A 16,959-nucleotide genomic window follows, 5' to 3' on the forward strand; every position below is an offset into this window, starting at 1 on the left:
AATTTTGTATGAAATTCCTCACTTTTGTGGGAAGTCCATTGCACTGACCTACAATGAAAAGCTACTTCCTTCCAAAGACTCTGAGCTAAGGCATCTGCGTTGCCATCCAGAAAGGAACATCTTAGAGAGCAAAGGGAGGGGTTAAAGGAAAGATTTATTAAGCAGTTACTATGTGCCAGGCACTTGTTTAAAATTTGTTTGAAAAACAAGTGTTTAAAAGCATTTCATTTTGGGACTTCCCTGGTGGTCCAGTGGTTAAGGCTCCATGCTTCCACTGCAGGGAGCATAAGTTCGATCCCTGGGAACTAAGGTCTTGCATGCCATGTGGCATGGAAAAAAAAAAAAATCTCATTTATTTCTCAGAGAAACTTCAAAAGAGGAGAATATCAAGGTTCAGAAAAGATAAACCATGCACCCAAGGCTGTGTAGAAAACAGTGGCAGAGCTGGGGTTTGAATTCACATTAAGCTCCTGCCTCTCCCCCGACCTGTGCTGCCTCTGAAAAAAGTATACTTACAGTATCTTGCTTGGTCAAATATTCTTATGATTTAAATAAATCAGTGAGGGACTTCCCTGGTGGCACAGTGGTTAAGAATCCGTCTGCCAACGCAGGGGACACGTGTTCAAGCCCTGGTCCGGGAAGATCCCACATGCTGCGGAGCAACTAAGCCCGTGCACCACAACTACTGAAGCCCGCGCGCCTAGAGCCCATGCTCCACAACAGGAGAAGACACCTCAATGAGAAGCCCATGCACCGCAATGAAGAGTAGCCCCAACTAGAGAAAGCCCACGTGCAGCAACGAAGACCCAACACAGCCTAAATAAATAAATAAATAAATAAACAAACAGTGAAAACCACCACTACTGCAACAGCACAGAATAGATCTCTGCTCAAATATCACCTCCTCAAGACAAAAAGCTTCCCCTGAAGTAGCCAACCTCCCTACCCTACCCCTACAGCTTTATTTTTCTTCGTTGCACTTACCACCTTCTGACGAAGCCCAGGGTTGTCTTTATTGTCTGTCCTTCTTACTGGAATATGAGTGTCTAGAGGGTATGTATCTCATCTGACTTGTTAATTTCCATATTCATCATGCCTAGAACAGTGCCATCATGCCTAGAAATAAATAATAAACATTTATTAAATAAATGCATGAAAGCAGGTTTTTAAAGGCAGGGTAGATAGCAAACCTGCAACAGGTTGAAAGCACAATGTGGTTTAGTCTCGAAAAGATCACCTTGGTGCAACAAATGCAGTGATTTGAATTAAATTTTTTTTTTCATAGGTTAAAAGTGATTCCCAACTTAAGAAATCACTCGTTATCTAAAATTTGGCTCAATATAAGGCTTCACTCAAGAACCCCATCAGCATTATTTATTTTATTAGGCATTTTTAATAGTACTTTATAGACATTTTGTCATTGTAAATGGAAATGTATTTACTTTAAATATTATTACCTTCCAGAAGCCTAAGGGCAAAGCAGACATTTTAATTTATCTTGCAAAGCTATGAAGTTAGAGAGAGGGTGGAAAGATTGATGAAAAATGAAAAGATCGGGCTTCCCTGGTGGTGCAGTTGTTGAGAGTCCGCCTGCGGATGCAGGGTACACGGGTTCATGCCCCAGTCTGGGAGGATCCCACATGCCGCGGAGCGGCTGGTCCCGTGAGCCATGGCCGCTGGGCCTACCTGTCCGGAGCCTGTGCTCCACAACGGGAGAGGCCACAGAAGTGAGGGGCCCACGTACCGCCAAAAAAGAAAAGATCAGAAGAGAGACAACTAAATTACAAAAATAAAAATGTGTTAGTTTTATCTGTGAACGCCCCCCCACAAATTACCTGATAACTACTACAGACATTTTAAAATTCAGATAAATAACAATATTTTTATTAACTGTTTGATACACCTGTTTTTCCCTACATTATTTAGTTGAGTTCTCTTTGATTTCCTCAAAGACAAAGTTATATGACAATAACTTTGTAATATTTTTTTCCATTAACCTCTAGCATAGTTAATTAATACTAGTTTTTATTATTGATAATTGGCTTGCACACCACATGGTTTATTATTGATAATTGACTTGCACTGTAACATGGTTGCAGGTTTGTGCCCAGAAACGTAGGAATTCTGATAAATTCTATTTTTCATGGTAGCCAAAAAAAGCATGGTGCATTTATAATTATATGCGCTGCATCATCTAGCATGTTCCTGAAAGGGGAAAGCTTCACATTTGACTAGGCATCAATAAGAAACTAATTCTTCACTGGCAATTTTTATATTTAGCTACTGAAAAAGTTTCCACAGACTAATTTGTGGTGCTGTAATGCCAACTTATGTTTCTCCTTTACTACCAAATACAGTGTCAGCACCCTAAAATGGGTTGGTGTTATGGTAAGACCTCTGACCCTGCCATTCAGTGTTTCCACACCAGGCATATCGGCACAACACATGGGGGGAGTGTGCCTGGGAGCTGTTCATTCCTATGCTGGCGCAGCTGGCAATAACTTGACATGAATGTGACTGAGAACCACATAAATATATTCCACCAAAACCAAGCTGAACCAATCCCCAACTCATCTTCCCTTGAGCTGGATTTCAATAATGCTCCACCACCACTTGGACGGGAAGTCGGAGTGAAAAAAGACAAGAATCTTAACCAAATTCAGTTCAAGTATTTTACTTTGGCAAATTTTACAAAGGCATGTGAACATGTGAACACATTGCTGGTGTTCCTTCCGGGGCCTTGGAAGGGAGGGTCCTGAGCTTCTGCTTCATTAACTTCATGATAGATTCTCCTGTAATGGGTTCACATGCACTACACTTGCTAACCTCCATCTCTTTCTTTGCACTGACAAGGCATAGTTTTGCTCTCCCTCCCACTCGTCCTGTCTTTCAAATAACTGTCTCCTTATCATTCGTGTCTCAGCTCAGAGAAGCTTTTTCTGATCTCCTGTGTGTATCATTCCCCTCACTCTGCCATGTTACCCTGTTCCTCTCTCTTTTTAGCTCTCATTTCTCTCTGAAGCTATTTTGTTTACTTATTTACTGTCTGGCTTCTCCAGTAAAATATGGGCTCCAAGAGAGCAGGAATTTTGCCTGGAATGCTTACAGCTACACCACCTGAACCTAGAATGAGCATCTGGCACTCATTCATTCAAATGACTTTTGAATGAATGAATGAACTATATGCTTAAAAGCGCATAAATTAGCTAAAGAATGTAATTTGCTCAAGAATATAATTTTACCATTTTAATCAAGTTACTCCAACTCTAGTCCCCCATTTCACTGTGCTGGCTGAAAGCCAATCTCAGGTGTGGTTAGGGCTCCTTCCTCCCTGGAGTTTGCAAAGGTGTTAGAATTCAACAGAGGAGCAGGTCATCAGTCATTGCCCTCACTGGTCACTGAACTGTCCATGGTCTTGGCCAGCAGTCAGGTCCTAACTGCAGCTTCTGTGACATGCATGTGGCTGAGGAAGGTTGACAGGGATTGGGGGAGCCCTGCTTTTGGTGTTTGGCCTCCCTCTAAAGACCCTGCAGCCCTTTCCCCCGAGGCCTTGCCATTCTTTCCCTGACAGCAGCATGGTGGTCTACCGACCACTAGTCCCTCCTAGTCAGAACTAAGCCCCTGCCTTGCTTTTCTCAAAGGCATTGCTCTGGGACACCTTGCAAAATCATTTCATGGTGTTTAGACCTTATGAAACTGAGAATCACGGTTACCACCTTCTGTTTCTGCTCAGAAAAATCCTTGAGTTAAGGAAATTGTAAGGGCCTGACTACTTTCTTGGAATAGGAAGAAAGTGGGAAATCTGAAGAACAAACAAAATTATCAAAATCTCAAAAGTGATCTCGTCACCTCCATTTTATATATTCTTGTATATTGGAAAGGAAACTAACCGGCAGTTTGGCTGACTGTATGCTGTGGCTCTCTGTTATGGGCTAAATTTTATCCCCCCAAATTCATGCATTGGAGTCCTACACACCAGTATCTCAGAATGTGACTGTATTTGGAGATAGGGGCTTTACAGGTAATTCGGCCTAATGAGGTCATTGGGGTGGTCTTCATCCAATGCTTGGCATCCTTATAAGAAGGGCAGATTAAGAGACAGACAGGTACAGAGAGAAGGCCATGTAAAGACACTTGGAGAAGACAGCCATCTACAAGTCAAGGGGACAGGCCTCAGAAGGCTCTGCTGACACCTTGATCTCAGACTTCTAGCCTCCAAAGTTGTGGGAAAATAAATTTCTGTTCTTGAAGCCATCCAGTCTGTGGTACTTTGTAATGGAGGCCTAGCAAACTGATAGACTCCCTGATGCTGCAAGGTTGGGCAAGGCAGCCACTCTGGGGTCTGTGTAATAGTAGGAGTTGTTAGTGTGCGTTCTTTAGCTCCGCAAGCCTCCGTGATGGAACTTTAAATCACCAGCAGTAGCAACAGTGCTGGTTTCTCCCCAAACCACATTCAGCCTCAAAGCAAGAGCGGGCACGTAGATGCGCAGGGAAAATGCTTTCAGCAGGGCCTGGGGGTGTCTTCTTTCACACGGCTCCTTATCGCCTTCACTGGAATGCCGCAGAGCCCAACACCACCTGCTCGCATGGCATTTCACTCATGTGCATTCCAGGAAACAACACAAATACTCGAGTGGCAGCAGGCCCTAGCGGGGTCAGCAGATGATGAATTAGTGATTCTCCAATAGTCAGAGTTGCGTAACTGTTAAATATGAGTTCACAAATATTTATCCATTGTATCGATTATCTGTATATTTATTTTTTAACACAGAATGAAGTTCTGATATCTGTAACTAATTCCAACCAGCATGTTGCCTCTTGCTGTCTTTGTCTGGGATATTCATTTCTTCTCGTATACACGATCTTATGTCTAATTGTTGTCAGTCATTTTTTGCAGGGAGAAAAATAAGACAATAAAAAAAATGCATTGTTTCAAAGCTCCAAATTTTAACACTGATTTTGGAGGGTATAATTTAGTGATAGTTCCAAATTATGATTGTACCTATGGAAAAATGGTTTTGTTTGTTTAAAAATATAAAAGCTATCAGGAAAATCTCATCTTTGATAATTCATTGACATTACCTTATGTTTTTCCTTAAATTATCTTTAGTTTTTCTGATGTTTCAGATAATCCAGTACTATCTGAAATGCAAAAAAATGAAATATTTATTAGCAAAAACATAAAGTAGCAAAATGTTATAGTCAGCAGACATCATGAGTCATAGCATTGTATTTCATTCCTTGACATTAGAGACAAATGCCCTCCAGTGTTTTGGAAAAATCTAAAACTATTTTTTCTAATATGTTGATTTAACTCCCTCTTCATTGTCCTAAAGTACACACACACATGAACACACAGGCACATACATACATACACACCACTTTTATAAAGTATGCTTTTTGAAAATGAAACTTTTAATATGTATTTATCCTACAAGGACTTTAATCCATGTGGTTTCATTTGGTGATTCATTCAAATTTAACTCACATAAATATATTAGCTAATGTTGCAAGAGGCCTGCTACATTTTTTTAAAGTCCTTTTAATAAGCACCAAGTTTTGGTGTCCCGAAAGGAAAGAAAACTTAAGCTTGGTTTCAATACTGAAATCATGGTGCATTTTTTTCAGTTTTGGTCATTCTAAATTTCACATAATTTTACAATAATGTTGTGAGATAATAAAAAATATATATTAGTCTTTGCTTCCAGTTCCTGACACAGAGCTCCTAAAACGCTTGTAATTTCCTGGGTGATAGGAGTGCCTTTGTTCTAATGAGGTGACTCTGGGTGAGCTCCTGGATGGCTCCTGAGTGAGGGCTGGTCACCAGAAAGACCAAGCCATGATTAGAAGCTTGGAATTCTCAGCCACACCCCACATTCTCTTGAGAAGGGAGAAGAGCTGAAAATGGAGTTAATGATTGATCATGTCTATGTGATGAACCCTCCATAAAATTCCAAAAGGATGGGGCTCGGAGAGCTTCTGGGTTGGTGAACACATAGAGGTGCTGGGAGAGTGGTGCCCTTGGACAGGCCGTGAGAGCGTCATACCCCTTCCCACACACCTTCTCTTCCCTACCCATCTCTTCCCTCTGAATGTTCATCTGTATTCTTTATCATATCCTTTAATAAACTGGTAAATGTAAGTAAGCACTTCCCTGAGTTCTGCGAGCTGCTCTGGCAAATTAATCCACCCAAGGAGGGGAGTCTTTGGAACCTCTGATCTATAGTCAGTTGGTCAAAAGCACAAGTGATACCCTAGGATTGCAGCTGGTGTCTGCAGGGTGTGTGAGTGGGGGTGGGAGGCAGTCTTGTGGGACTGGGCCCTTATCTCCTGGTAGATAGTGTCAGGATTTAGTTGATTTCTTAGACACCCTGCTGGCATCCTGAGATTTGCTTGATCCCCCTCCCCACAGACCCACACTGGAATTGTGATCAGGAACCAAAAGAAATGTCTCTTCTTTTTGCTGTGATGCTTTATTTTTCTCCAAAATTTAATATATTACTATGTTATTCATACTGAAGAGTAACATCTAGGTTTTTTAATAATTAGAAAGAGCCCATAGACATTAGCTCAAAATGGAAAGTAATGATATTTTTGAGTGAAAAACTGAATTAGAAAAATAAAAAAGAGGCACGAGCTAGGCATGGGTGGCCAATGTGAAATTATTGCAGAATAAGTAATTCCTAATGGAATATTTTTGCTTCATAATATGCCTTGACAGTTCATGTTAGGCTCAGAAATCTTAATGTGGTGTCAAAATTGGGAAAGATAGTATAAATATTATTAGCTGAATGAAAAATGAAATGAATGAACGAATGAATGAATGGTAGTGTAAAACAGAGCATCTGATATAGTGTTAAATCATTTAAATGGCACAGAAGTAGAGTTAGTCTAAGAAGATCATTTTCAAAACCACTTAGGTCACAGTTTTTTCCCTTAAGAAAATATTTATTTTTCTCTTGACGTGATTCTTAAATCCCAAATAAAATAAAGAGCAGGCTTATATGCTTTTTAACCAGGGCTCTGGTTCCATTTCTCTACTAGTGTCTAAGTTTCACCCCACTGGGTCTGGGATTTAATTGCATCCTCTTTGCAAGCTACTAAGTTACCCTGTTACTGTTTCATGGATGCTGAAAGCAGATGTGAGACTCTTGGGTAGAGACAAAGAGCTTTATTACTCAGGGTGGAGCAAGCAGCATGAACATCAGCATGTTTACACTGGTTACCCTTGCCTCAGACTCCACAGGGTTGACATGATATGACCCAGATGCATGCTACACACACAGTGGGTTTGCATAACAGCTAAGGAATGCTAAAGTTAATGAGTCCATTGCTTTTATTTTGTTTTTGGCTAACAATCAGCTAACAAACTTGCTCCTTGTCCCAGGTTGAGAAATTACCACATTTCTCAATATTGCTTGATGCAAACACAACCCTGTGAAATAGCTCAGGAAAAGAAGCATTAGGATCTTGAATTCTGACACCCCTAGAAAGACATATAGGAGCCTAGACACCCATGGAGGACTCTCCCACTACCACCTTGTGGCGGTTTCATCCTTACACTGGCTTCCCCCACTGCTATCAATATCCATGGGGGGAGGATATTGCCCCTGACAGCTACCTGGAAAAGTCTTGCGCTTCCCTGTGGCTGGGCCTTATACAAATTAATCACTGGAACCAGAGGAATGTCCTTGACTTAGGCCTAGGTTTGTACCCATTCCTGAACTAATCTCTGTGTTACGGAGGAAAAATTACTCTGATTACTTAGATCATCCATGCTGCTGGGGTGGGAAGATCAGTTTTACCTACTTAATAGCTACCAATGGGGCTTCCCTGGTGGCACAGTGGTTAAGAATCCGCTTGCCAATGCAAGGGACACGGGTTCAAGCCCTGGTCCAGGTAGATCCCACATGCCACGGAACAACTAAGCCCGTGCGCCACAACTACTGAGCCTGCGCTCTAGAGCCTGCAAGCCACAACTACTGAAGCCCGCGCTCCTAGAGCCCATGCTCCGCAACAAGAAAAGCCACCGCAATGAGAAGCCCGTGCACCACAACCAAGAGTAGCCCCCGCTCACCGCAACTAGAGAAAGCTGGCGCGCAGCAACAAAGACCCAATGCAGCCAAAAATTTAAAAAAAAAAAGCTACCAATGGGGAAGAGGCAAAATGTGAGGAGGCAACAGTTACCTACCTCACATGGTCTCTAAGTCGTATAATTCAAAACTTTTGCTCTATTTCAGGTTTTTCCAAGTCAAATGAAGTGGAGAGAAAGAAAACTCTTTGGCTCTCTTTTCTATGCCTTTATTCTGGGAAATCCTATCTATTTTTTCACTGTACCCATATTAATGGATCATCAGTTAAGGGTCAAGAACTGTATTAGGGGCTTCCCTGGTGGCGCAGTGGTTGAGAGTCTGCCTGCTAATGCAGGGGACACGGGTTCGAGCCCTGGCCTGGGAAGATCCCACATGCCGCGGAGCAACTAGGCCCGTGAGCCACAACTACCGAGCCTGCGCATCTGGACCCTGTGCTCCGCAACAAGAGAGGCCACGATAGTGAGAGGCCCGCGCACCGCGATGAAGAGTGGTCCCCGCTTGCCGCAACTAGAGAAAGCCCTCGCACAGAAACGAAGACCCAACACAGCCGAAAAAATAAATTAATTAATTAAAAAAAAAAAAGAACTGTATTAGACTTGGGGATACAATTCTCAAAAAGTCAGAAATGACCCCTAAACTCACAGGCAAATAATCTAGTGAAGGATTCATTTTAAGAGACCATTAGGATCAGAGGGAAAAATACAGAGTGATGGTAGCACACAGAGGGAACGCCTCACCTGGACATTGAGTGGGAAGGTTAGGAAAAGCTTCCTGGAGAATATGATATCTAAATCCGAAGCCAGAAGGATGAGCAGGAATTATCAGGTGATCTGTGTGTGGGCGAGGACTAGATAGCTTGGAGAATGCCTTTGCAGATGGAAAAACAAAGCAAGTTAGAGAAACTAAATGTAGTTCTGTTTGTCTGAATCATAAAATTCAAGGTGAGAGATGAGGTGGGAGAAGTGAGGAGTGGGAGGGAGAAAATGTTATCTATGTAAAGGAGCTTTGACTTTTCTGAAAAACCTTGAAGCCTTTCAACAGAGAGAAAACAAGGTAGATACTGCATTTCAGGCATTTTACACTGGCTATTAGAGTGAAAAGTGAATTGAGGGTAGAAACAAGGCTGGAACAGAGAGATTAGTTAGGAGACTGTTGCAATCCAGCACAGAGATAGAAGTAATCATACCAGTGAAAATGGGATGAAGGGGCAAATTTGCCATCTATTTAGAAGTTGGATCCGTAGGTCTTAATAAGTAATTGGAAGCATGAGATGAGCATAAGGAAAAACATAAGGCCTGGAGATAGGATAGCAATAAGAACAGATTTTTTTTTTTTTTTGGTTTAAAATGGCACATTAACATTTCTGCCCCAAAGGGGGAGGCACTTTTCCTTTTTTAAAAAAATAAATTATTTTATTTTATTTTTGGCTGCGTTGGGTCTTTGTTGCTGGCACGGGCTCTCTCTAGTTTCGGTGAGTGGGGGCTACTCTTCATTGCAGTGCTAGGGCTTCTCACTGCAGTGGCTTCTCTTGTTTTGGATCACGGGCTCCAGGCGTGCGGGCTCCAGTAGTTGTGGTGCACAGGCCCAGCTGTTCCGTGGCACGTGGGATCCCTCTGAACCAGGGTTCAAACCCATGTCCCCTGCGTTGGCAGGTGGATTCCTAACCACTGCGCCACCAGGGAAGCCCTGAACAGATATTTTTAATTCAGACAGCAAAGGTTCAGATCCTGACTCTACACTTAGCATCCAAGCCTGAGTTAATTACCAGCAAAAGGGAGACACTGATAACTACCTAGCATGGCTGCTTTGAGGATAAATATACAAAGAAATATTTTAAAATACTATATGGCAAGTTCCTAACAGAATAAATCTCTAATAAAGTATAGCAATATATCAGTTCCTGTTTCACTGTCTGAAAGAACTGGTTGGATGGAGAAGCTATTCATTGAGTGCAGCAGTCAGGAGCGTGCTGGCTGCAAGTAACAATAAACTAGACCTACAGCAGTTTAAAGAAGTATGGGTTATTTTTCTTGCACAATAAGAGAACTGGAGGTGGATAGCTATTGGCATTAATTCAGTCAGAAACTGGAGTCTTTGCTGTTATTCTTGGTTTTACCTCATGGTCACAATATGGCTGCCCCAGTTCTAGTCTCCAGTGTCACATTTACATTTAAGTCAGGGTTGAAGGAAACCATGCATAAGAGAAAGGTAATGGGTTAGTCCATTTTCCTGAGATGGGGAACATAGGAGGAGAAGACAGAAGTTTGGGAAGAAATAATGAACTTGATTTTGAATATATTGAGTTTTAGGTGTCTTGATATATTCACATAGAAAGAGGTATAATGGGCAGTTAGATATACTGGCCTGGAGTTAACGAAAGATGTCTGGGATTGAAGGGGGAAGTTAAATTCTGTGGGGTGAATGAGAGAACACGTAGAAAGGGTCTACAGTGTGAAAAGGTGAGGTCCAGGACACAGCCCTGGCACAGAACACCAACATTTAATGGATGAGTAGAGGCCAAGAACTGCCAAAGGCAAGAGTGGTTGGACAGGCAGGAGCAGAGCCAAGAGCATGCTGTGTCCTGGAAGCCTAAGAGAGAAAACAATTAAGGAGGACGTGGTCAATAATATTAAGGGCTACACAAAAGCAAGAAGGTCATAAGTGACCTTGCTGAGAGCTTTTCCTTTTGTGGGGACAGAAGCTAGACTGGAGTGGGTGAGAAGTGGAAGGGACAGGAGAAAGCAGAACGAACAAATGTAAAAAGTTCTTTTCTTTTTCTTTTGTTCTCAGAGTTCATATTTTAGGATGTCACTTGTAAAATTCTTTTTTTCAAAGAAAGATTTTTGGTAAAGTCAATTCACCTCTCTGAAGAGAAGAAAACTTGGGATGAGAATCTGGTTTCATGACCTTCTAAAGGTCTCTTCTGGAGCCACCAGTCTCTGATTACATGGTCTTTCTTACTCCAGTGATGAGGCACAAATAAAATCATGGACACATTTGGGTTCTGGGAGCAGGGCTGTGTAAATGTTCCTTGTATGATGCTTCCTAGTACTGAAACAGGCAGAGTCTGGAAGTCACTGGTCTGGTGCCACATGTAACACAAACTAACTTTCCCAGGCTCTTCTTTATTTAGTGTGTTTTTATGTGGATGAATGTCATGGAAAATAAAAGTATTATGGGAAAATAAAAATGTTCCATTTGTGCAATTTTGGGTAGGTCATATTCAGATTTAAAACGTTAAACTATTTTGGGCCACATATAAAATCAACTTTTATATTGGACCACCCAGACTCAGAACACTAGATGAAAGACTAAAAAGAAGAAACTTGTTGGTGACATCGTATTCAGTTGGCTGACTATTCAGTTTTAAGAAGTTTCCTTCCTGTTGAAGAAGGAAGAAAATGAAACACTTATTTAAATTTAAAATACTCCAAACCAGGCAATAGATGTAGTTATAGGAATGTAGCTTCCAGGGGGAAATAGTCTCTCCCTCTCTCTTTCTATCTGTCTCTCTTCTCCTTCTTCTGAACTATATAAGCACCAGTTCAGAAAAGCACTTTTCAGAGTACAAGGTTTTTGTCTTTTAAAAATAAATGTTTCGCTTTCTTTTATTTCCTGCAGATTAGTTCTGCAGGCTACAGACAGCAAAAGCTAAGAAAAATAATAATTTAACCCACTTAAACTTCTTTTTGTCTGTTTCAATCATCAATGTGGTAATTCTCAAAACATTTATTTGAGAGAATCTAATCCTCTAGTAGTTCACTTCTCAGAGCTCATGTTTTAGGATGTCACTTGCGGCTTGGAGATTAAAACCTTCATTTGTCCTCTACTATTTATAGAATTATTCAATGAAAGTTTTCCTATTATCCTTTCTTTTAAGGGTTGGGTTCTCTCGTTAGAGCTAGAGAACTTTTGTTCCCCTCCCCGCCCCGCATCTTGCCCCAAATGGGGGACATTCTCCTCTGTGTGAGGCTCTTTCCGTTCCTGAAGGTGGGCTGAGCAAAGGAGCGTGACGCAAGAGTGGGCTGTGCGCTTGATGCCTCCAGCGCCTCTGCCGCCTTGCGAAGGATCCCATTAGCAGCGCAAATTCGAAGCGGCGGCCGGGGCAGCAGCGGCTGCTACGGCGGAGGCTCTGCGCGCCCCAGTCCTGCCTCCCTAGCGGGAGCCCGAAGCTCACGGCATAGCCTCAACCGCACCCAGGCTTCGTCTGTCTTTTCAAGCTCTTCATGTTACCCAGCTAAAAGAAGAAAATGGGCACCGGGGATTTTATCTGCATTTCCATGACCGGAGGGGCGCCCTGGGGGTTCAGACTGCAAGGTGGCAAAGAGCAGCAGCAGCCCTTACAAGTTGCTAAGGTAGGACCATCGAGGATGGGTTATCACGGTTCTGGGCTGGGAAGGAAGGAATGAAAGCAACCTGTTGATGGTTTTTTAAGTTCTGATCCAGTAGTCTCTATATTAGTTTGATTTTGATGCTGACATTGAATCTTTCTAGGGTGTGGGTTTTTTTTGTTTTGTTTTTTGTTTTTACCAAAGAAACTTTGGAGAGTAACATATAGCACATGTGTAATTAATCAGCCATTAATGGGGAAGAAAGCGTGCCATATTTTATTAGCTGAACAAAAGCCTACGTAATTAGCTTCTTCTCCGGCATCCAGCAAGACACTTGGGGACGTTTCTTCTAGGCAATATTAGAATCTGCAGTTGTTATTGTTTCATGTCACTTTCCTTGGCTCTGGCCGAGGAGAAGTGCTCAGCTCAGCATAACCAATTGGCTTGGCTTTTTTGGGGCCTCATAAAGTATTGGTAATGACATTTATTATACAGCATTTATGAGAAGCCCAACTTGGGGCAATAATTTAAAAAAAATATGATGAAGATGCCATAAAATCTATTTGAAAGGATACTCTTTTAAGGATTTGGCTAATAAATGCAAAAATCCAAGTACTCTGTTCTATCATGTGCATTCGTCTGGTTAGGTGCTCAAAATAAAATTCAAAGACACTGGAAATATATTTTAAGTACTTAGAGGTAACTTTGAAATGCATCTAATAATGATTTAAAATATTTTAGATGTTTGTGTTTCCATTAGATTGCTTTTTTTTCTTAGCTCAATATGCTTACCAGTTTGCTTGAGGGGATCTGACATTGTCTAATTGTGATTCAGCTAAAACAAATTTTTAAATACATGAAAATAAGCAGACTTTCACCTGATTGTAATACTAAATTGAAGTACTATAGGAAAGAACATGTTTGATTAATTTCCTGTTTTATACTTACATTAAAAATGTATCTAGATCCTTATGAAATATATGGACCACTGGCCTTTGTAGTTATTCTTCTTTCCCTTTGGCTTTTTTTTTTTTCCTTAATGTTCACTGTGAAAAAAGGAGTTTCTTTGAAATTTTCTGCACCCAGGCTTCCATAGGAAAATCCTTTCATAATGCGATGGTGGAATCCTGCCACCTAGTGAAAATTTCAAACATCAGGAATGAAGCATGAAACGGGAGAAAGCAGAAATTTTTAGAACTGAAAAGTTCCTCAGAGATTCCCACTTCAACCCGCTAATTTTAGATGAGGAAAGAACCCTGAGAGGTTAAGTAACTTGCCTCCGGTCTTTGGTCTTCGGCTTGGAACTGGCAGAGTGATTAAAGGGTACGGAAAGGTGGTTGGTTTCACTGTGTTTCTTTAGGAGTGAATGGCAGCCAACATCAGACAAAATATTAATGTCTAATTCAGCGTATACAGAATTCATGAGACTGAAGTGGATTTGTCCCGGGTCTAGAATAGCCGTCGGCTGGCTCCCGTTACTGAGATTTGGGTCCTAATTCCAGCTCTGATCTAACTTGCAGCCGGGCCTGAGACAGATCACCCTTCCTGATTCATCTGATGTGTGTGTCTTTGTGTGTGTGTGTGCAGAGGGAGAGAGAGACAAAGATTTTGAGTGGGGTGGGAAAAGGAGAGAAGTACGGTGGAAACTGGACTCTACCATTAGTGAGGTTCTATGTTGCTCGAGTTTTCTACAGCCCTATTAGTGTACAGTTTTAGAATCATTTGCCTACCAGTTAAAATGTGGGGACAGGAGTGGCTAGAAGCTGTGATTCCTGGTGGCTCTTTCAAAGCCAGACCTACAGAATAGAATGGGTTCTCCCGACTTCTTGATGTGCTTATTTCAAAGTGGAACCACTGTGTGATTTTTTGAAGAACTGAAGCAAATTGCTAGTGAAGGGTGTTTTGGAGGTGCTCCTCTGCTGATAGCATCTCTATTACCAGGATTCAAAGAGGCTATTAGTCTGTATGAGGATCAAGAAATTTAGTCCTGCTCTCCCCCTATCTCTCCTAAAATACCCAGGAAATATATTTTTGGTTTTAAAAAGATCATTATATTAAAGCATCGGGATGTTAGCTTTAATTTTTTAGTTTGTGTTGCTATAAAGTTACTGATTTTAAAATATTATGAAAGCACCTGGATGTTTGCCTTAATTATAATATGTGTGTGTGTGTGTGTGTGTGTGTGTGTGTAAAAGAGAGAGAGGGATAGAGAGAGAGAGAGAGACAATAATCTATAGTTTTTTGCCACATGTAAAAGTGACCAGAGAGCCTTCTGAAGAAGGTATAATTTCTAAATTTCTTTGGCAATGCCCACTTTTCTTGGTCTGGTTTTATATTTAATTAAAACTTATTATATTTAATTTCTTATTACTAGCATTATTTGTTCCCAAAAACCCTTGGAACAAAGTGCTTGTCAATTTCTACGTTATCAAGGCCATGGCCTCACTGGAATCACTGTTTTTCACGCAAAACATTAAGTCAACTCAATTCTACTAAAGGTCTCTCATTGAGATCAAGGTGAAGTGTATGTTGCTTGGCATAGATTTTCTTCTTTTCCAAGGACTGGTTAAAACTTATTAGAGCCAAGTTACCTCCAAGTAGGAGGATGAAGAGAAAAGAGACAGAAAGGCTGAGTAGGGGATGGTTGCTGGCAAACAAAATGCTCACAGTTTTGAAGAACATGCAAAAGAATAGTTTGGAAACTGAAGAGATTATTTTCAAAAAAAAGAAATTTTCACACAGTGCTTAAATCATGCCCCTTAAAATGGGTATTCTACAAAGCTGCTCTTTAGATAACAACAAATTTTTGGCTCGTTGTAAATATCTAGTGTTTGGATTTTCAATAATTCTATATAGAATGAAAATCTAGCAAGCTGAAATAGCAAAAGAAAAACTAGTCTAATATTTTTAGAAAAAGAAAAAAAGTAATTCTAATATTATTAAGAATGATCAGAATTTAATAGCTTTATAATTCCCAGTAAATATCCTTCTAGTGACATGTTTAGTCATTTTTGAAAGATATTCAAATGTTTTTAGTATTTGGCTCGCTGGCTGAACTGTAGGTGAACCCCAACTTTTAAAGATCACTAACAGAAATATTAATAATAAAAATTTTCATTGACATTGAAGCTCAAGGCCATAAAATTCTGCTTTGTTTTCAAGATAAATTGAATTTCTAAAAGGCCCTAAATAATCAATTACATTGCCCTAGTTTTTAAATGTTTATATATCTTTTAGTTTCTATTCTAAATATATGTGGTGAGAAGCAAACATTTCTAATACAGAGTCATAAAACAGTACTCTTGCAAGGTATATTTCCAAGACATCATCCACAGAAACAAATTTATTCAGACATAATTACAACATAAAACCCCATTGTGTCTGTGCAGATGTCCTTATGAAAAGTATGTTAGCACTTTTGTTTTACAAAACTCTCTTATTTGGAACATCTACTTACATGGCTATGTCCCTGGACATACTCTTGGAAAATCACTTTGGAAAATCTCCACATAAAGAAATGGCGAGAAATTTTTGTTTTGCAAACAAATCTTATGAATGATTCAGAAATAACTCACATTTTGAGAATCATGAACAAAAAATGTTTAGACAGTTTATTCTTTACATGTTTTAATGGTTAGAAATGGGGAACTTCCCTGGTGGTGCAGTGGTTAAGAATCCGCCTGCAAATGCAGGGGACACGGGTTCGAGCCCTGGTCTGGGAAGATCCCACATGCCGCGGAGTAACTAAGCCCGTCGCGCCACAACTACTGAGCCTGCGCTCTAGAGCCCGTGAGCCACAACTACTTTAGCCCGCGTTCCTAGAGCCCGTGCTCGGCAACAAGATAAGCCACCACAATGAGAAGTCCAGGCACTGCAGCGAAGAGTAGCCCCCCTAGCCACAACTAGAGAAAGCCCACACACAGCAATGAAGACTGAATGCAGCCAAAAATAAATAAATAAATTTATTTAAAATAAAGAAATGGAAGCTTTCTTCAAAAGTATAGACCACTATGGTACTTATTAAAATGAATTTTAATCCAGTTTTCAAATAACTTTATTAAAATTTAGATGACAAATTACAATCATCCATTTTATGAGGCAAGGTGGATTTAATGATTCTCATCTATTATTGTATATCCTCTCTTTAAACGTTTGAATAAAAGTATTTAGGCAAAGCACATTCAAATACATAATTCATATCCCTTAGTGACATCAGTGAGGTATCTAAAATGTTTCAGATAGAATAATTCAAGAAACATAGCTATTTCTAAAGGGAAAAATAGGAAAGATTTTGATGTTTAAATATGTATATTTCAGGATAAATGCTCCTTACTACAAATGGAAACCTAGGAACATCTTTATTAGTAAATATGACTGATCACTTAATATTTATTGATTTTTCTGAGCACTTTTTAGAGATTCTAAAAATAGCTATGCTTATAGAAATCCGTGCACACTAGCTAAATCTATTAAGCAGATGTTACATAAAATTTTTATTTTAGAATTGCATGTTTTAAGACCGATCACTTGTTGAA

General features: G+C 40.4%; 1 protein-coding gene across 1 annotated transcript in view; it reads left to right on the forward strand.

Annotated features, from left to right (window-relative positions):
• Window positions 1-10,975: 10,975 nt before the first annotated feature.
• SYNPO2 (synaptopodin 2) overlaps window positions 10,976-16,959 on the forward strand; it is a 170,667-nt gene continuing 164,683 nt past the window's right edge. Inside the window, exon 1 of the mRNA XM_012531348.3 lies at window positions 10,976-12,448. Coding sequence (XP_012386802.1) covers window positions 12,344-12,448 — 105 coding nt within the window. The 5' untranslated portion in view covers window positions 10,976-12,343. The remainder of the gene's footprint in view (window positions 12,449-16,959) is intronic.

Source organism: Orcinus orca, chromosome 4 (genome assembly GCF_937001465.1).
Source record: "Orcinus orca chromosome 4, mOrcOrc1.1, whole genome shotgun sequence".
NCBI classification, from domain to species: Eukaryota; Metazoa; Chordata; class Mammalia; order Artiodactyla; family Delphinidae; genus Orcinus; species Orcinus orca.